The sequence below is a fragment of the Pempheris klunzingeri genome, chromosome 15, assembly GCF_042242105.1.
Source record: "Pempheris klunzingeri isolate RE-2024b chromosome 15, fPemKlu1.hap1, whole genome shotgun sequence".
Lineage (NCBI taxonomy): Eukaryota > Metazoa > Chordata > Actinopteri > Acropomatiformes > Pempheridae > Pempheris > Pempheris klunzingeri.
In genome coordinates, this window is record NC_092026.1 from 7,107,265 (window position 1) to 7,128,070 (window position 20,806).

General features: G+C 42.5%; 2 protein-coding genes across 2 annotated transcripts; both read right to left on the reverse strand.

Annotated features, from left to right (window-relative positions):
• Window positions 1-1,008: 1,008 nt before the first annotated feature.
• Window positions 1,009-7,642, reverse strand: fndc7a (fibronectin type III domain containing 7a). The gene is made up of 12 exons (XM_070845661.1): window positions 7,393-7,642; window positions 6,734-6,994; window positions 5,860-6,117; window positions 5,476-5,727; window positions 4,960-5,214; window positions 4,574-4,831; window positions 3,845-4,102; window positions 3,160-3,414; window positions 2,156-2,419; window positions 1,969-1,998; window positions 1,676-1,712; window positions 1,009-1,063 (listed from the first exon to the last, which is right to left on the reverse strand). The coding sequence occupies exons 1-11, from the start codon at window positions 7,610-7,612 to the stop codon at window positions 1,681-1,683; spliced, it is 2,343 nt and encodes a 780-aa protein (XP_070701762.1). The 5' UTR covers window positions 7,613-7,642; the 3' UTR covers window positions 1,009-1,063; window positions 1,676-1,680.
• A 4,438-nt stretch (window positions 7,643-12,080) lies between these two features.
• On the reverse strand, window positions 12,081-20,727 carry LOC139214622 (protein AKNAD1-like). Its single transcript, XM_070845514.1, has 21 exons — window positions 20,701-20,727; window positions 19,666-19,897; window positions 18,267-19,372; window positions 18,100-18,174; window positions 17,845-17,980; window positions 17,409-17,561; window positions 17,266-17,321; window positions 17,013-17,146; window positions 16,680-16,872; window positions 16,195-16,376; window positions 15,735-15,869; window positions 15,233-15,392; window positions 14,986-15,080; window positions 14,674-14,870; window positions 14,462-14,576; window positions 14,157-14,339; window positions 13,842-13,948; window positions 13,576-13,710; window positions 13,099-13,210; window positions 12,828-12,987; window positions 12,081-12,736 (listed from the first exon to the last, which is right to left on the reverse strand). Exons 2-21 carry the CDS (start codon window positions 19,868-19,870, stop codon window positions 12,566-12,568), a joined length of 3,810 nt encoding a protein of 1,269 aa, XP_070701615.1. The 5' UTR covers window positions 19,871-19,897; window positions 20,701-20,727; the 3' UTR covers window positions 12,081-12,565.
• Between the last annotated feature and the right edge of the window lie 79 nt (window positions 20,728-20,806).

Genomic DNA, 20,806 nt, shown 5'->3' on the forward strand with positions numbered 1-20,806 from the left:
GATAATTTTGGAGGGCTGAGCATAGCTCATGTATTCAACACCTCATGCATGAACAAAAAAGTTCCACTTCATTAAGACATCCCACACGAAAAGTTTGACAGCACACAGTGTTGGGATGCAAAAAGTGCTTTATTGTTGTCGTCTGTCAACTGAGAGAAAATCCAATGACAGCAGAGGTAACACTGAATCTATCTCCAGCAATCTGATCAGACGTATCATCCACCGGACTTGCCATGAATGACTTCAGGCTAATGAGATGGATACCTGCTGTCCCACTTTTACCTGTGACCCTTTTCCCTTTTCTTCCTGACCAGCTCTACAACCCAGAGACATGTCACACAGCAGCCATGTGGAGGTCCTCTACTTAGAGACATCCTAAGATCTTATTTCAAATTTACTTTGTCATTGAATGACTATTGCCATGATACATTTATGTAGGGATTTCACTGTAAAGTTTCAATTTCAGCTTCTGAAGGAAGGACACAGAGTGAAAATTATAATTTTATGATTAAAATTATGGATTTTTAAAAATCAATTAGATAAATGTCCCTAGTTATTTATTCACCCCCCCCCCCCCCCCCCCCCCCACACACACACACACACACACACATACATTTTATTGGTTTGATTTTGTTAGCTTTTTTTATATTATGGGGGCTTTCAATGTAAGGTTTCTATTTCAGCTTCTTTTTCATTTTTTACAATAGATGTTACATGTTGAGATTACATCAAGTCTCTTTATGAAAAACTGTATTGATCAAACATGAGGACTTGCAGAGTAGAGTAACATATCATGCAGCCTACTATAAAAAGTAGAAATATGAAGTTATTTATCCCCCCCAACCCCCCCCCCCCCCCTTTTGTATATATTGTATTGTTTTGATTTAATGTGTTAGCTTCTGTTTTTCATAATTATTCACTGCAAACAGTAGTGACAACAAAACAAGGATTTTCCTAAACAAGAATGATATTTCATCGATGTGTACTTTATCTTCACAGTTGCTGTTGGTCTAAAGTCCTTTGTCCGTGTTGGGTGGTTGGTTTTGGTGGCGGGTGCGTTCAACTGTAAGACGAGACAGACAAGAGAGGGAAAATGATCGACCTAGACTTGGTTATTGCCAGTATCTCATCACATCTCAAAAAGCAGAGAACAGCTTAATCATACTGAGTCAGGGCCTGTTAAATATCTATCATCTCGCAGCCATTCATCACAGACACTATAAGATGTCAGTGTCACGTTCCTGCAGCTCTTGTCCGTCTTCTTTCACCTGAGTCACGTTCCCCTCATTCTTCTTTCCATGTTTCATCGACAGACACGAGAAGTCCCAGAGGTAAAGACAGGCAGGGATCAGTCTCACCCGTGTGCACCTGTACATTTGTGTCTCCCTGCTTTCCTCTTGTCCTACTCAAACATTCACCCCTATTGTTGCACCAGTGTACTATAGGCACAGGCAATCTATGAATGTTAGTGATGCTGTCACAAGATACCCTTCAAGCTGATAAGCAGCACAAAGGATGTGAAAGCAGCTTTCATACATTTCTTTCACACATGTTGACAATCACCAAACATTGTAATATAAAGTAAAATATGTTGCTTCTCTCAGGTTGTTACATAATTTGTGAACTGAAGACAATGTGTTTTTATCTGGGTGGAGCTGATTAGCGACAAACTTACCATAATTAATCCACACTTCGTCTTCTTCGAGAAATCACTTGAGAGGGAGAGAGATGAGATTTCAGTGGGGTAATAGTTTTTGCCAACTGATCGTAACTTCATTAGAGTTTAATAGAATAGTTTGACATTTTGGGAAACATGCTTAATTTGCTGTATGTGAAGCTACAGCCAGCAGCTGATCTGGTTAGCTTAGCATAAAGAGTGGAAACACCTAGAGTGATAAACAAGCTTCTTATCAAAAAGTATTCATTTAACTCCTGCAAAATAAAATGAGAAGTTTAGAGGATACTCACACATGCCAGCATTACTTCCTGGGCAGGGAACTGAGAATATGATAAAAATGAACACATTGATGCCATACACAAATTTAAATAACAATAATAATAATAATAATAACAATAACAACAATAAGAAGAAGAATTCAAAAGTGTGATATGGCTCATATCAGAGTATACACACTCCATTTACTTCATGGCTCACCTGAGTAAGTCCTCTGCTGACAGAAGTTGACTTTGACCCCATTCTGCCCCACTGGTGCCACCACTACCGTGTAGACGTCCCCACACGTCTTCTCCTGGATATCACAGTGAATGCTGCCAGCATCTGTGATGCAGGTGTAGTTGGCTCCTGTGCCGTACAGCTCTACTGTGTGGGTCTGGATCTCAGGGCCCAAAGAGCGCCAGTACACCCTGAGGGTGTTGTTGGCCCTTCGATAGAGCTTCACACTTGTTGGGCAACAGGCACCTACAAAAGTTAAGAAGTTTAGTTTGTGTTGGTGGTTGTAGATGTTTGAGCCCATTTTACTACAAAATACATTAAAATTTCCAAGACTAGCTATGAGTTGTAGTCCTATATGCTAATCTCCTACTTTCCAGGCTGCTTTTGGTTTCCTTACATTTCAGTAGACATCATTACACTATGGCGTCAGCCATTAATGAAAATATGCAACATCACGCAATACAATATGAACTCAAATTCAAAGCAATAATATGGGGGATGCACTGTAGAAATATGCACTTAACAAGACAAAATTGTGCAACATCATCAAATTATATCTTTAGTTAACAAAAGGCCAGGAAATAGACAAAAAAAGGAAAAAGCTCAAGATCCCAAAGACCTGGATTATATTGAATCTTCAAGCTTTGTCCGACCAACAGTCCAAAACAGCACAGAAAAAGCAGCCAATGGTCCCATTTGAGGAATAATTGGCATTTTCACACATAAATTACTTAAATAGATAATAATAATAAATTGATTAATAAACTGATAATTGAGAAATTGTTTCAGCTCTATGGCAGCAAAGAATGTGTGATTTGCAGTGATGGGCTGCAATATTCAAAACCACTGGTATGATCCTTTCAGGTTACAGAATCATATTTTTCACATCAATTGTCAAACTTTATCATTTACCCATCACCTCACACTCTCAAATAAGCATCTGTAAGTGTATTTCAGTGTGTGCACATGTATGTATTTGTCCTCACTGGATGAGAAGCCACGATAGTGGCACTCTGACTTGTGTCCTGTGGTGCTGATGGCCTCCAGGTTTACGCTGTAGTTGGTGCCACAGGTGATGCATCCCATTAGGCAGTGATTGTCCAAGGTGTGGCATTTAGCATGTCCACGTGAGGACGTGAGGGCGGTGATGTAAGAGCGTGCTCCGCTGCCAGGTGACCAGGTCACGTTGGTCATAGCCTGGGTGACCTGGGTCACATTCACAGACATGGGGCAGCAAGGACCTCAGGGAGTGAAATACAGAACAGGGATCAATACTGGAGAGCATAATGAGAATACTGTAACAGATGCTACAGCTAGCTTCCATGTTGCTTTCAATGCATCATTACAAACATGTTAATAAAGACCTATTTAAGCTCAGATTCTTATTACCAGAAGCCAATATTACTTATATTGAAATTATTGTTACATGAAAAGCAGCATATCAGCATTTAACTGTGAAATGTTGTCATATTTATTGCAGAGAATTTTGTTGTATCTTATTCTTATAATTTGTTCAATTACAACTGTGCAAATGGGATAAAATGTAATTGAAATAGCTGACACCCAGTATGAGCACATGACCCCTGAGACAAACTTGTGGTTTTGGGCTGTATAAGTAAAATGGATTGACTTGACTTTCACTCCTAGTGACAACCAATCGCCCCGCCATACCTGTCTCCAGAGGTTTAGTGAACCCAGGTAGACTTTTCCCCACCGCCGTGGTGGCCACTGCCATAACCTCATAGGTTGAACCGCAGGGCAGCTGTGTGAGCTCACAGGAGTTGCCTCTTGTGTGGCAAATGTGTGTGTCATAGCGTCCGATGGCAGTGATGGTATAATTTGTGTTTGGGGCGTTGGGGTTACTGAGGACGACTCTGTATGTGGAGTTGCTGGTCTGCGTCATGTTCAGGATATCTGGAGCGCATGGAGCTGCAGCAGGACACACAGGAAAATAAGCTTTCTTACCAAAAACACACACGTTGATGAGAAAGAGTTAGAAATTATTTTTGGCTAGAGTGACCTTTTTTCGAAATATTATGATTCACTTTCTTGAAAAGAGTTTCATGAACTGTGTGGCTTCATTCAAAAGAAACAAAATCAGCCTACCAACACCTCTAAGGCTCACTGATGAACACATTACATCACATTGGTTTAAGCTATTTAAAATCAAGTGTAAAGACAAAACATTGGTGCTGGTGGATCGATTTGGACAGAGCCAGGATAGCTGTTATCCCCTGTTTTAAATCTTTGTGATAAGCTAAGCTAACTGGCTGTTGGTTGTGTGTTCATATTCATTTTATATCATCAGATTGTTTTCAGTCCTCTAATCAAAGTTCTGGCAAGAAATGTGGGGGAAGCAGCACAACACACAGGAGCCATTTAAAATTGCCCCATCATTACCTGTCTCATGTGTTTGTGCCGTGCAGCTATGGTTGCATCCTCGTAAGTCGCTGCAGGGTGTGACGGTGACAGAATAAGCTGTGTTGCACCTCAAATCTGACAGTGCACACATGGGTGCAGAGTCATTACAGTGGATGGCATCGTTAGTTTGTACTGCTGTCGTCTCGTACAGCGCGGCCCCTTTGGCTGGTGACCACTTGATCTCCAGGGTCTCTGTAGAAACTAGGTTTATGGTCACATTCTGTGGGCAACAAGGAACTGGGGGAGAGGTGGGGAGAAGAAATGCAACAATCAAATGTAACAATCAACACTGTGCAAAGGACCATCTATCTATCTATCTATCTATCTATCTGGTACTATCTGATACTAAGTGCTTCTGGTCCTACCGGTGGTGTAGTTGCGGACGTGTGCGTAAGGGCTGGAGCCGGCCTGGTTGTAGGGGAAGACGGTGGTGAGGTAGGTGTAGCCACACATGCAGAAAAATCGGCAGGTGGTCCCAGTGGTGTTACATGACTTTTCCATCCCGTCATCCCTCTTTATGAAAGCCACGTAGTACTCCACCAGCGGCACGTCATCCCACACCACCGAGCAGTTGCTTGGTTCGGGCTCCTCAACCCAGATGTTCTCTGGGGGACACGGATCTGTCAGAGAAAGAGACGTGGAAGAAAAAATAAGAATGGACATCTCTTGCTGAAGAAATAGTTCGACATATAGTTTTTTCGCCTTCTTGCTGAGAGTTAGATGAGAAGATTAACACCACTCTCATAAAGGCTCTTCTATTCAATAAGTATACATGGTATCAATCTTTTCATCTAACTCTCTCAGCATCTAATACATACATAAGGGTATTTCCCAAAATGCTGAATATTGTACATGGCTGTGGTTGTGTGTGATGTACCCACATGTAATGTAGTCTACTGGCTCTGAGGGGCTGCTGGGACCTCCTTCGTTATAGGCTATGACAGTGACAGAGTGATTCTGGCCGCACTCCACAGGGTCAATAAAGCAGAATCTCTTATCTGTAGAGCACCTTTGGCCATTAGTGGTCGTGGCCTTGTAGCTCTCAGCTCCCTGCGCTCGCAACCAGTACACAGTGATGCCGAGAGTACGACCTGATTTCACCAGGACGTCGGTCACATTTGGGGCTGGAGGACCTGAAAATGAAACCAGAAGGAAATGAGAACTGCTCGATTTACCACCAACTTAACTATTGGGCTTGTGAGTTATAAGTCATAATTGTTGGTCTTCTTTCATGTCTTCATCAACCTAATTCTTATCATATTTACGTGTGATCTGGCAGACAGTGAGGTCGTCTCCAGCTCGTCCCTCAGAGTCCCAGGCTGTGCCCTTGATGCAGTACGTAGTCCCTGCTTCAAGGTCATCAAAGGTCATCATGATGTCAGTGGTGTTCAGCTTGAGCCGGGAACTGGAGCCCTCTTGGATGATACAGAGCGTGTAGAAGGTGGCGTGATCCACCGGGGTCCACGTCACCACGATGGTGCTGTTGTCGGGGGAGGTGGTGTTCATCTTGGGCGCCAATACCACTACAGACAGGTGCAGGTGGAGAGTAATAAAGGGTAATGAGAGGACATTGAAATGGATAAACACAGATTTCTTACTTCTTCTCTCTCCCTGCCATTTTTTTTGTAAGAGGTGTGAAATGGAAACAATTTCACTGGGATTAAGTTACATTAAACTCTCCTTTGGGAAGGGTGACAACCCATTTCTCATGGTTTAACTTTTCATATTATGAGAATAGTATCGTGTGGAGGCATGGATACAGTTTCCACCCTCCTGAGGTGACTGCAAAGAGTAGAGACTCTGTGACAATGGGCAGTGAAAGGACACGCCGTTATGGCCGCCGGAGTGAGATAACAAACTATTGTCCAACAGGAACAACAGCAAGGCTGCGTTTCGCTTTTCATACACTGATTACCATCTTGAGTAAACTGCCTCTAATGTGTACTGTCTGCAGTGAAAGTAGATGGATAAGGTCAATAATATTCAATTTCATGGAATATTGGTATTAATAATATCAGTATTCATGTTGAAAATCATAATAATGTGTTATGGTTAATCATTTTCAGTTTTCCATCACTAATTGAAATGCTCAAGTGTGAGGTGTATTTAAGGTCCTGGTATGAGGCTTTTCATCCGCACCTGTCCTGGCATTGATGGGGTACGAGGGCTGGCTCCTCCCAATAGAATTCACGGACATGACACTCAGCTTGTAGTCTGTGTAGGGCTGCAGCTGCACCACGGTGCCAGGCGAGCCGCTCACCGCAGTCTCAGAGAAGAAATCACCACTATCCGTCTCTGCCCTCAGGATGTAGCTAGTTGCCCCGGTAACCTCTGTGAACTCCACAGTGATGCTGTCGCTGTGTTTGGAGTAGGCCTGTTCAATGCTGGGGATTTCAGGGGCTGGTGACAAAAACAAAATCAGCTAGATAGATAACACCTCTTGAGCACAACTTCTAAAATTAGTAAAAAAAATTATCTGTAGCAGTTTCTCAGAGCCCAAAATTCTGGTTTTTGTCTTAGAAAAGCAGTAAATTTCTCACAGTGGAGAAGAGCCAGAGGTCAAATACCAAAACAGTTTCAAGTCACTTTCTGCTGATCAACTAGTCATTGTAGCTCTACAAATACTGCTTCTATGTAAATGCAACAGTACTAATATTCCAACAATATATAAAAACATAATGACTCAGGCCTTTCTGCCTTCATGATGAGTAATTGTGGTACTTTAAGTGCATGAGGTGCCATCAGGTGCAGCCAAATTTCTGTCCTTATGGATAGCTCCCCATGCTGTTGTTACTGACCTGTTTTCCCCTCTGTCTCTGTACTGCTGAGGACATTGAAGGCATTGTCCATGGCGTCTAGCTCAATGGTGTACACCGTGTTTGGCGACAGGGAGTTGACTGTGCCCATTATGATGTTGCCACTGAACTGAGCGAAGACGGATCGGTTGGGGGAGTTCTTGGGTGTCACTGTGATCCTGTAGGAGCTGGCACCAGTGTGGCTGCTCCACTGCAAAACCATACTCTTAGACGTGACCACATACACTGACAGAGTGATCTCTGAGGGAGATGGAGAAGAAAACAGTGATTGGATGTGCCAAAAAGATGTATTGATAGTGTGTTCATATGTTGGGTCAAAAAAATTGCCTGATGCTTATAAAATGTGCATATTTGTGTTGTTTCAGAACAACAGTTCATCTTTACTTATATGAATATGAATCTTTGGAAACTTCTCACGATACTCTGCATTTCAAATTAAGGGAGATGAATTGTTATTTTCAGTTTGGGATCATCAAAAATGTAAAAGAAAATCATTTACCATTTGTAGTGGCACAAATCTGAAAATGACAAAACATGCCAAGTTAATGAATGAAACAAAGAAATAGGATGATAATAAATGACAGACAAGGACATCATTCCAAGGATAGCAGGCTATTGGTATTTCACATTATATCCTGAGGCAAATTATGTCCTGTATCATATTCTCGGAGCATGAGAGGCAGCAGGCTGCACATTACCTTCACTCAACACAGATTTCAGGACTGGTCAGTGCAGGTATTTCTTTCAGGTCGGAATGAATTTGTCTATTGAGCTAAGGTTGGGCATGCCACACACACTTGTTGAAAGCAGTGACACTCAAAAGAGCCTGTGTTCGTATGTTTCAAACGTCCTCCCTCTATACACTATTATTAATCTGTATATATGAAATTTGCATTGTATCAAAGACAGCAAAGCATGCCAACTACTGTACATACAGATAAACAATATTTGCGTTAGAAATATTTTATAGAAAATCAAGGCACACGGATAAAAATGATCATGCCTTACCTCTGTGAAGGCCAATAAAAGCAAAAGTTTAAGTATCTTTAACTGTGGTGCTCCCATGCCTTCAGCGTTTTTCTGCCGAGTCGCTGCCTGGAGGCGAGATGTGTGATGCTGTTTCTCAAACTGACTTCAGGGAAGCAGCTCAGGCTTAAATTTTACTTTTTTTTCTCTCTCCTTCCCTCCCACCCTCTCAGATGAAACCACAGGTCGTTTATTGTTTCAGAAAATACCAAAGAGCCCAAAGGCTGGAACTCCTCCCTTTAGGGGTGTCCCAGGGTGAGAGGACGAGAGCTCACCTCAATTGAGGATGTAGATAAAAGCAGTTATGTTACAAACTTCTTAACTTGTTGTTTTTACAGCCATCTCTTTAAAATGCAATGATTGTTTCTTGTCTTGTAGTCTGAAATATTTTTCACCCACCATAGAAACAATCCCAACATCACAGGTGAGAAATGTGCAGCGTCACACCTTTCATAAAAAGATAACTTGATACGAGTGATGACCTATTTCTGCCGATGGTCTGTCTGGAAGGAAGTTTTATGACCCGTTTTAGGTTTCATCCAAACAATGTTTGATTTCTCCTGCATTACACATCCAATGATATCTTGTGATAGATGAAACCTTTTTAAGCAATTAGTTATTTTGTCCTCAATTTGTCAATACCTGAGGAAACACACATCTATTTAATATCTCTTTACTGTAAATAAAGGTATTATATGTTGTCAATTAAGTATAGCATTTGCAATTGATAGCGTTTAGCTAGAACTGAAGACGGTGCAGGATGTATACAGTACACTTATCTGTTGTCGCTGATACAGATACAGAATGACTTCATCTGCTTCAGAGTCAGCTCAGTTCAGTTGTGACTTTATCCACAACACTGGAAACCAAACTAGCAGGAACAAGCTGGCTTATGTAACCACCTACAACCTACACCTGGATAACTGTAATTTCATACATGGTGACATACTACTGGGAATTTTACCATGCTGTATTATATTATGCTGTACATTACTCTATGTGTAGACAGTTCCATTTAAAGTCACAAGCGAGACAGATTATAACAGCTTCTCTCCTCTTCAGTGCCTGAGTATCTGTGTCAGGTGTGTATTGTGAAGATGGGCTGGGACGACCCCCATAGACTCGGTATGGACAAACTCTTTTGAGCACAAAGGCCAGACGAAGTGAATCCGACTTCACACACATGAGATAATCATCACTTTCAAAACGCTTAAAGAACAAAAGCAGTGTCAGATTTCCCAAATCACCAGTCTAATTGTTTTGTATATAGATAATCCTCCAATCCAAGCTTCAATAATCGGTAAATTATTGCAATAAATAAAGTAATAAAGTAAACGTTCAGAAGCAGTTAAAGACAACTAACAAGGAGTGACATTTAACCCCAAATAAGTTTGATTTCGTTTCCAGAAGTTCCTTTTTTCAGGTCTGTCTTAAAATAATACTCAAATTTCCATGTGTACATTGAAAAAAAAAATTCTTCCTGTAATCATTACAAATCTTCTTCTCAACCTTCTCATGGATTAAAAAAAATCATCATTATGAACAAAATTATATTCCAGTGGTTTGATTTTTTTAAATTATGAGGGTATCTTCCAATGTTACAGTCTTTTTATAACATAATTCCCTCATGATAAACACTGGGACATATTTTTGCACAGACTGGAGGCTGTGGGTTAATTCACCATTACTTACATTGAAAGCACATATAGAGGATCTTTCAGTTGCCAGTACGGAGGAGTGAGTACAGGGAGCAACAACTGACTAAATGTGCATACAGACATGTCAGTGCTGTTTTAAGACAGCCTTGAACATTTGTGAAGTGTTTAGAAAAATAACTGTTTTGTCATTATGAACACTTAATTTAATCAAGTCCTCCACATCTGCCATCTGGATAATCTGTCTACTGGGCACTTTAAACAAGTGACTGGCATAATCAAGATGTAGTTTAGTAATAAGACTTTACCAACAGTGGAGCTTTAGAGACTGGTTCATTTCCCTCTAAAGCCTCTTAACCCTCAGTGTGGGCTGCTCTCACTGCAGCAATCCTGAATAAGAATAAGAATCCTGAGAAAATCCTAAATAAAGCTACTAATAATCAGGTGATGCAAATGGTTTCTCATTCTTTGGTCAGGTAAAACAGACTCTTGATGTGTTCATAATCATGTCAACAGTTTCTTCCTTGGTAGTAATCTCACTTTTGTAAACTTGCTGTTTCAGTGTGTAATGACTTTATGTTAACAGACTCACAGTGTTCCTGAGAGCCACAAGTTGACAGTTGAAGTAAATAAGTGTGTGTCAGTTGGGTAATGTGTTTCTTATCCCCAAAAGATATTAAATTAAAAAAGAGGCAGCACTCCTAAGGTCCACTTTGAATAAAATGGTGACGTCCCTCTAAAGTGGACAAAGAGGCCTGCAGGTCTAACAGGTGACAGTGGCAATGACAAGCTGCTTTTTCTGTGCTTTTTTTTTCTATGTAAAGGACTCTGTAATCAAAACTTTGCTTCCACTAAGGACATGAACGTAAAGATCTTATCCCAAAGAAGTGAACTACCAGTGGTTTAACATGTGTCACTTTGCATACCCTGTCAGGTATTGAATTAATTATCTCTCTGGCTTTTCTAATCATGCTTATGTTTGTATGCACTTCCTCTAACACCGGTGTTTCCACTCGTATAGGAGGATGAAACTGTAGACACACACACATATATAATGACCAAACATCATCATATGAACGGCCCTGAGGGATTATTTTGGTTTCTTTTTCACACTGGTATAGTCGTCATTTGCAAGCTGATATGACAAAGTGTCTTTGGTGCACAGTAAGCTTACATAAAGTAAGCTTTCCAGAATTAGTGCTGTGCAGTTAAGCTTTTCAGTTCCAGTGGATGTTTAAGATTGATTCCTTCAGTAAGCATTCAGAGGCATTATTCTACAACTTTGTAAATTAAAAACGGCTTTTTTAGTTTTAGTTTTAAGTACACGTTCAGCGTGACTCACTGAAAAGCTGCCTGGTCTGTGGGAGTGACTGTATGGTTGATAAATCGCGCTTGCTTCCCTGTGACTGGTCTCCCTTTTGATGGCCTACAGGTTGGTGAACACTCATCTGATCTTTGAACAGTTCAGGAATGTTGTTTCGACACATCTTCTTTCCTGACAAACCCCCTCAGAACAACAGTGAAAGCCGAGACCCCACAACAAAAAAATGAATACAGCCTCGCACCATCATGATGGTGACAAAGCCTAGCAACAGAAACTGAGTAAGAAGACACTGTGGAGCACCCACAGGCCAGCAGCGATGGGCATTAGAGGCGTCAAATGAACACATTAGCTAAAAGGACAGAAGTTGATACTTATTTGGACTAAAGACAGAGAGGGATTTTCCTGAAATGTGATATTACCAATATGGCCTAGTTTTAAAATGATTTAACGTTATCTCTTTACCCCTTTGGCTGCTTGTGCGTACTGGATAGCTAAGAGTTGGGCAGCAAGTCAACTAAAAAAACAAAACAAAAGGTTTAGGTGTCACAAGTGTACTAACACGGAGCATTGTGAAAAGAAAAAGTTTACGTTTATTGATTTATTGCTAAGTGACACTGTACTGTGTGATTGATGTTGCCTCCTAACTAAAAGTCAAACTGGATCATATTGTTCCCCTTTGTGAGTTTTTAGTAAAGCAAACATTACTGATAAAATTAAATGAACAGAACTGTGCTGATCTAGTATTTGTCTCATATCAAAATTCTTACCTCAGAAAGAATCATTTTTGCCCACTTTAGTGAGTATAAAGTATTTTTGGTCACATTTTGCACATTGGTGGGAGTAAAATTGAGATGCTGGGTGTTTTTCTCTAAGAATGAAGTGGCTTGAGGACGTTAAAACAAAATGCTGTCCATCAACAAAAATATCAGCTTGCTTTAAAAAGAATCTCCAAATCTTACAATAAACAGGTTCAGTAATATTATCTTTTCTATGTATAAATATAACCATGTACAAAATCAATAACACAAACAGGTCTTATATAACTCCCTTCTCATTCAACAAAGATATGTTCCACATATCTGGAATCAGGTGTCTCAGGGACTGTCAGATTAATGAGCGCAGAGTAAACTGGCCTGGTTTGCCATGGCTGCTATAATGCCTGGTGTTTCCTGCCCCCTTGTGGCTGCATGCTGGGCACTTTCCTGTAGAGCTGAGCCTTGGCTAAGTCAGATGACAGTCTCTTAGCCATTCGGTCCGTTGTCCTCTTCATGCTGCGTGCCACCTCAATAGCCTCGTCTAGGGTCCGGTTCATTTCTTCCTCCTAAGACAACAGTCGCAAACTTCCAATGAGGTGGCCATGACACTGTGAAAAATGTCAGCAGATGTGCATGTGAGAAGATGAGATTTCTCACCTTGGTCCCTCTGCGCCTGCCTGCCCTACTGCCGGGCGCTGATGCTGGGGACAGCATCCACTGGAAGTACACATTGCTGGGAAGGAGAGCCGTGTCTGACTGCGTGGAGCGCTTTCTGTGATGGGACGTGGTCTGCAGAGGTGGCTCCCCCACTTTATAGCTGGGTTTCAGGGCAGATAGCCAGAATAAATTCCACTTCAACAGAACATCAGCAAACTGCTGATAAAAGTCTGCTTTCAGTGAGCGATGTGTTTGTGTTACACGTGTCTACCTTGCTGGCAGGCTGCTGGAGGAGCCGTAGCTGACCTGGAGAAGTGGCTTCTGATGAGATGGAGAGGAGAAACGAGACCATCTCTCCTTGGAGTAAGAACTCTCCACGACAGCTGAGGACCGTGGAAACACGACAAATAAAACTGTATACTAATAAAACACAGTACTGCACTTATTTACAGCTCTGGTTTTTGGTTTTAACTTACAACTACAGACCTTTATGATGATGGTGGTGGTGATTTCTGCCCTGCTGATAATTGATTTCCTGCTGTTTGTTTCTCTTGTGCTTTGTCAAGAATAAGCTTGGACAAAATGATATAAGGCCTTATAAGGCTCTTTCCCTCTTGTGCTGGTCAGACCAGAGGTTTTCTCTAATCCTCTAATCACACAAATTGTCCCATTTCGGACACAGCTTCCCATGTTAATGATATACATAAAAAGAAATTGTACTGTAGTGTGAAAAATATGTGGCTCTGACCTTTGTTGGACTGCAGTGTCCCCTGAGGTTTGTATTGAACCTCAGGTACACTGCCACTGCCTCTCCTGCTCCCTACAGGCAGATTTTGGAAGTGCAACGTGACCTCAGAGCGAGCTGTGTCACCACTGTCTGTGCCTGAAGAGCAGATCATTGAAACCACATCAGATGATGCAGGAAATATCCACACACACATTTACACAAAGATACACTATGAGACATGAAGTGTCTTCCTGCAGTTTATTTGATTGTGTGTGAAGGCGGAGCACCTTTGCTCTTGCTGGGGTCCATGTCTGAAGAGATCCAGTCATCTATTTTCACCTGGCTGGAACTGATATTATTCACAGGCTGTCTGCTGCTCGATGGCTTCCACACACTGGATGTTAAAATAAAAAGGGTCAAAGGTCAACAACTGTATAATGAAAAAATGGTAAGAACACAATAGTACCCTTAAATGAAAATATATGTATTTCTTATGCAAGTTTTCCACCTAAGATTTTCTGATATTACGCTTATGAACAGTATGATTTTACGTGTGGCTGTCTGGTTGTTATCTATTGTTCTGCCACTAATCAGCTCCCCACCTGTTGCATGCTGGTCTGTGGTGGGTCCTGGCTCTGGTTTTAGACCTGCGCTCCTGACGATCCTGTCTGTATTTAGATGTGAGATAGTCCATCTTCTGTGCTAGGTGAGGCAGCTGGACCAAGCCCTCCTCAAGATCCTTCTTCAGTCTGGATACATCCAACTGCAAGGCCAGGATAGCCTCACTGAGCACACGCACACGAAAACACGCGCAGATGTTCAGATGTCATAGAGGAAGAAAGTCTATGGTGGTGAAACCAGTGTGGCAGTGAACCACCAATGCCGGTGCTGCTCAGCATTTACTGACCTATTACAAGAGCAGGAGTACACTGGGCTGTCTCTCCCCTCTGTATCCATGGTGTTGCAGAGTACAGGTTCAGATACGTGGTGATGGAGCTGGGCAGGCAGGCTGCGCTCAGATCCTATTCAGTCAGGAGTGGAGAAGCGTTCGTTATTCCAGTGTCGACCAGATAAGATGAAATAAAAACAGAACTTCTTTGTGAAGAAGGATTTGCTCACGCTGCAGCCTGACTGAGGGCTCCTTAGTGGTGCTCTCCACCCACTGCTCCACTGCACCACAGGGCTGTGTTTGGACAGATGGATGGGGACTGGCCCACCGCTGGCTGGTGATGCTGGCTGAATGGATGGCTGTCTGCAGGTTGGAGCAGGAGCCCTCACTGTCTGAGCTACTTAAACCACCATTCCGGGACTGGACACTGCAGATGGCCGCATCAGACTGGAGTTATTCTCAAGTTAGACCCTCATGGCTGCTATGGATCAGCCACTATCTACTGCAACTATTTCAGTGTTGTAATTTATATGAATTTTTACCTTTCTGTGAGCAGATTTGGTTGAAATGATCCAGAAGCTGATTGATTCAAATATGAGCTCCCAAATCCACTGTCTGTCTCCGGGCTCACAATCCTCTGCACCACAGAAAACCCCAAAATCAGTTCAAATTATCCAAAAATTATCCTTCACACCACTGTAAGTTAAACAGCATCCTTGGAAATCTCAGACCCCTCAGTGACATACTGTATGTGTGAAGACCGTCAAATGAAAAAACTCTGTGACTGACCTGTGATACAGCCGAGGTGTTGAGGGGTGGCTCTGACAGGCTGTGGGTGCTTGACTCTCTGGGTGCATCAGTGGTAGTAGAGACCTCCACAGCTAGACTCACACAATCACCCAGATCACATTCACCCTCTGGGCTCAGGACACTGTCTGGGGTGCTACGACTGCAGCAACAACAAGTGAGACATTTCTTTACTTAGAGTCTGTGGAGTGTGTAGAGACGGTTTTGTTTAAAAAGTGGCACATAGTATTTTAACAGCAGAGCATGAAAAGCATTGCATGATAAAGCAAACTCCTCTTGGTGCAGTACTTGCTTCCTTTTTCTGGACTGACGATTAGTATAGTATGTAAAAGTAACGCGCTTGCACTGTGACAGGATTACAAGATGGATTACTTGTACAAGCCGTGCATTATTTAAGGGCAAACCAGTATAGAGAAACCACAACAGAGAGTCAACCGAGTCCCACTTGGCTCTTTAATATGGACTTTAATAACACAACACTGACCTGTCGGGTGTCCACTGCCTCTGTCTTGAGGATGAGCTGCTTCCACCCAAGTATACTAAAAAGGCATCGTGGTCTATCACCTCTGACAATGCGGAGCTTCTCTCCTCTTCAGCCTCCAGAGAGCCCTGTGAACTCCTGAAACAGGTCAGAGACGAAAACCAGCACACCGAGACTGAAACACTTGGTGGAACCTAACACCAACACTGCACCTGAAACTCTATCTGCCCATGGGGAGGCTGAGAACGTGCCTACTATTTCATCACAAACACGCACCAAAGTACCACTCAAAACATCAATAGCAAGACACACTAGACACAATGACAGTGAAAAATGCACAACTGTAGTGTATTATATTTCTAACTACTTTCTCTGTGTATAGGATATAGAACAAAAATAAAATACATAACAAATAAGATAAAAATAAATGTCACTGGAGCTTTTAAAACATTTTAACTGGTACCTTAAAGGACAGCTTCTGTGTCCAGTGCTTCTCAGTAAGGAGTCAGTGGTTATGAGTTCACTGCTTTGTTTTAATCGATCATCTTTATAAAGATCACTGGCCTCCTGCGCTTCCTCCTCTTTTTCTTCCTCTTCCCGTGTCTCTGTCTTATATCTCACAGTGGAAAAACCTGCACTTGGTCCCTGAAACATAAGACCAAGTCAGATAATTTGCAGTTAGTTAGTGATCACGCACACTCAGCGTTTCCTCCAGGAGAGAATTCATCACAGATGAGGGTGCAGGGTGGGAGCAGAGTAGGTGGGATGTTTATAACACACTAACATCATGATCAGTCTGGTGGTGTGTGCCAGTGCAACACACACTGCAGCAGCATTATGGGGACTACACCTGTCCAGTACTTATAGAAACATTTCACTGTGGACAAAGTGGTGGAGTGACTAATGTGAGTGTTGGCGAGGCAACGTTTGCATTTGTGAGTCGGTTACCTCATGCAGGGATGGTGGAGGTGAGGGTGTGAACATGCAGAGAGGACTGAGCTTCACATGCAGCATCTCCTCTATGGGCGTAGGAGTGGAGGATGAGTGGGGTGGAGAAATCTGCTCACACACGTTTTTGTCTATCATTTCCTTTATGTCCTCAAGGTGCATCCCTATCCTGAATATGTCTCCCTCCACCAGCCTGCACACACACACACACACACACACACACACATACACATACACATACACACACATACATACATACACACACACATGCATGAATGAATGGATGCATTAACTGACACATTCACACAGGTGCAACAGCAGGGCCTCTTCTACCTGTTTGTGTCAAAGGTACCAGTGTTCCTGGACAGGCCCATGTAGTTCTGCATCTCCAGAGCTCTGTGCTCTTCCTTCTTACTGATGTATTCTCTTTCCAGCTGGTCCTGAGCCTCCATAATGCTCCTCAGCATCTGACAATGGACACATTTTCCATATACACACATGCAGAAGAAAAGAGGGGAGCTACACTGCTCTCAATTATTCTGCGCATTATATAAAGAACTTTACATAGAAAGTAAACAATATTTACCATTTGCTGTTCTGCTGTGCTCACTGACATGCTGCTTACACTCAATTTTAATTCCTCTACCTGAATAGAAGAAGGTTCATAAATGGTTTTAGGTTATTGTGGATTTAATGGCAGCCTCATGATATCTTTGGACATCTTCAAACCTACTTTCTTCATGAACTGAGTGATGATGTCTCTCAGCTCAGCAGTCATTCTTTCCCCATCGCTGGGACTCTCTTCAGGCTGGCTGGAGGAAGCTGTGTTCACCTCCTTAATGTTGCTCTGCAGGGTTGCTTCTCCTTTCACAACAAAGTTTTCTGAAAATGTAAATGTAATGTGTTGTACAGAACATATGAGCAACACGTTCTTTAGACTGAATCTAACTTCCACAACTACATCTATCAAAGAAATGGTTAGATTGTCCAGTTAACACATATTATTTGTGTTGAGTGCTCAAAAAAGCAAAGCAAAGATGTTTCTGTAACTAGAATAGTGTCATTTGATCCCTTTGGTCTCTATGGAAACCAGTTGCACTTCACCGTGTAATTTGCAGGTAGCAAAGCAAAGTCATAATATCAGATGACAGACACAGAGACGTACCTGATGAGGGAAGTTGAAGCGCCACAGATCCAAGATGGCTTCCCTCTGCTGCAGGTAAGTTTCCCTGATCATCACCATCATCATCATCATCATCATCACACTCTAAATAAAGCATGAATTCTGAGGAGGGCTGAGTCTGTGAAAAGAGATCCACAAATTTGTAACTTGCACTGAAAATATGGCTCTGAAATGATAATTTGATGATAATAATGATTTCTCATACACCAATTAGTTCAGTCACAACTTTTTACTTACATTGGTTCCTAGTCTCATTTGATCTATAAGGTTCTCTGCCTCAGCATACTTGGTTAGTAATTTATCATATTCGGCCTAAAGAAATATGGGATGAGATACATGTTCACAGCATTCATATTGGCTACGGTACACATATGTCTTAGGTACAGGTGCACTGTGTTTTCTACCTGCAGATGGTGCACCATTGCTGTAGGAGTCTGTTTGTCCTCGTCTTTGAAGACATAGGGCTTCTCTGATGGCTGGACTGAATCCTCCAGGACTCTGCTGATCAGGTCTAACATCCCTGGAGAGGACTGGGCTCTGGGCATAGTGCTGGGGCTCTGAGGTACAGGTCTGGCTGGTCCACTTGGAGCTTTGGGGATTTTCACCTTGGGGGCAACCTTGGAGAAATCAGGCAGTGGGTAATGGACTTGTCCTTGTCCATACTTCATCTCGCTGAAGGACCTGGCGCGCACGAGTGGGACTCTCTGAACCTGATCATCCTCTTCAGGGTCCTGCTTCACTACACCTACGCCACTTGGGGCTTCTTCCACTGAACTTGAATTTTTTGATGCAGTATTACTATTTTCATCAGTCCCGCCAGAGCAGAAACTCTCTGAATTACAAGCAGGACCCTCTGAGTGGTTACTATGAATTGCTGTGTTGTTGTGTGTCAGAGCCCAGCTAAAAACGGTGTCATCCACGCTGCTCTCTAGTAGGGACACCTCCGGCAGGGTCTCGGCCTCGATCAGCCTACCGGACTGCAGCAATTCCTCCTGGGAGAAGTGTCGCAGCAGCAGCTGGTTAATGTCTGCAGCGTTAGGGCATGGTGGGGGCACCCGGCTTGGCTTGGAAGCATCAAGAAAGTTATCGTGTTTTGTCTTGGCAGCCTCTTGCGACAGAGTTGGTTTCTCAGCATTACCCCCAACAGAGACCAAGGATTCATCTCTGTCTCTTGTATTACATTCAAACAAACAAGGAGCATCAGGACTTGGATGAAGAGTTTCTCTTCCATCAGAGCTCATATTGCCCTCAGAGTTAGCCACATGGTCAAAGTAGGGACTTCCGAGGTCACCATCATAAGGTAGCTCCTCCTGATCCTCGTCACTAGTATCTTGCCCTGGATCTTCATACCTGTGGTTTAAGTCCGGCTCATCTAGCATGGTGTTTGGTCTTTGGACAGACACGTGCAATATGCTGTTCTTGCTCTTGCTTTGGATCCCTCTCTCAGTCTGACTGCTCACAATACTGGACTCTGAGGAGCTGACATCCAAGGCTGACAGCTCTGCACTTCCTGCAATTTACAAAACACCAATAACATAAATACCATTAGAGGGTTGCACAGATTCATCTAAGCCTCCCTGTCTTGACAGCTCCACCTTACCGTGTGACTCTGCCATCATATGTCAATACATGTATCACTTGAGCTGTTTACCATTTTGGTTCTGTCACTAATACTCTGTTATGAATCTATGTGTTATTGTAATATGTAGAATTATTCAGACAGCATGATGTATAGCTCACAGACACGCTAGTTTAACATTCAACAGAAAACTGTAGAGAGTTAGCTGTCACTCTAGGACTTACCACTGAGATGGATGCTGGCTTCGGAGGCAGCAGACTCTGCCTGGGACAGATGTAAGGCTAAAGAACTCTCCAGATCACTCAAGTGGAGACTTTCATCCTCGCTTAGGTCAACAAAGATGCTCTGCTGAATGCACTTCTCCCAAAGCACCGTTGGCTTGTCCTCTTCCTGAACATCCTCATCTGATTCCTCTGGTTCTCCCTCCATGGACAGAAAATGTCAACCTCTCCTCACCTGTGTTAAGACGGCAGGTAAGAAAGGAGGACGGAGCACCTGCTCATCACTTAGCAACACAAGTTGTCAGCTGACAACATTGGATCAAAATCTGCGAAGCTGTCAATTATTTAACAATCAGTGCATTGTGTGGGCAGCAGTCGTGTGACATAAGCGTGTGTTAAAAGGCATTTGTGTGAATGATGTCTATGGGTGGAAGAATTTGTGTGTATTTGAGAAACAGGGGTGGTAGAAATGTAATTAAATAAAAGCAACAATTCCACAACATAAAAATATTTCCTTACAACTTTTTAAATCTTAGTAACTCTTCTTCTGTCATCAGCTGTTATTTTGTGGGGTAGTTTAATATACAACCACGATATATAAACATGTCGACATGACTATAAGTTGCACTTTGTTGTGCAACCCTGTGTTGCACAATGATGATAAATGAACTTTGAACCTTGTAAAATCACAATGTGTATAATCATCTATCAAATTAATGCAATGGAATAAAAGGTACACAATTTGCCTCTAAATTGTAGTTGGGTGTAAGTATAAAGTAGCAGAAAAATGTGCTACAAAAGTAAAGTATTAGTAGGCCTATTGGAGAATGATACTAAAGTACAGCACAGTAACTTACTACCACAGGTGAGTGAGGCCATGTGTATATTGTGAAGGCGCTATAGTTTTACAAGAAAGCATGCAGGCTGCTACTCTGCAGATGCAGGCAGTCAGAGAGCCTTCTAAAGGTGTCCGTGTCTGTCCTGCCCTGCTGTACTACATGTTCACTCTCATGTCGTGGTGTTGTGGCGGTGACTTACTGAACTGGTCCCTTCAGCAGCGCGACATGAATTTCAGGTTGATCCGATCCACAGCCACGCTCTCGCTCCTGACATCATCTTACAACTGGCTACAGTGCTTCTGTCT

Excerpts from the sequence above, each read along its gene's own strand:
- LOC139214622 (XM_070845514.1), bottom strand. The coding sequence starts at position 19,870 with ATGGAGGGAGAACCAGAGGAATCAGATGAGGATGTTCAGGAAGAGGAC. Across the intron at positions 16,377-16,679 it reads CTCCACCATCCCTGCATGAG|GGACCAAGTGCAGGTTTTTC; the intron begins GTAACCGACTCA and ends CTTATGTTTCAG. Across the intron at positions 15,393-15,734 it reads AGGCAGTGGACACCCGACAG|TCGTAGCACCCCAGACAGTG; the intron begins GTCAGTGTTGTG and ends TTGTTGCTGCAG.
- fndc7a (XM_070845661.1), bottom strand. The coding sequence starts at position 7,612 with ATGGTTTTGCAGTGGAGCAGCCACACTGGTGCCAGCTCCTACAGGATC. Across the intron at positions 5,728-5,859 it reads CACTGTCTGCCAGATCACAC|GTCCTCCAGCCCCAAATGTG; the intron begins GTAAATATGATA and ends TTTCATTTTCAG. Across the intron at positions 4,832-4,959 it reads CGTCCGCAACTACACCACCG|TTCCTTGTTGCCCACAGAAT; the intron begins GTAGGACCAGAA and ends CCTCTCCCCCAG.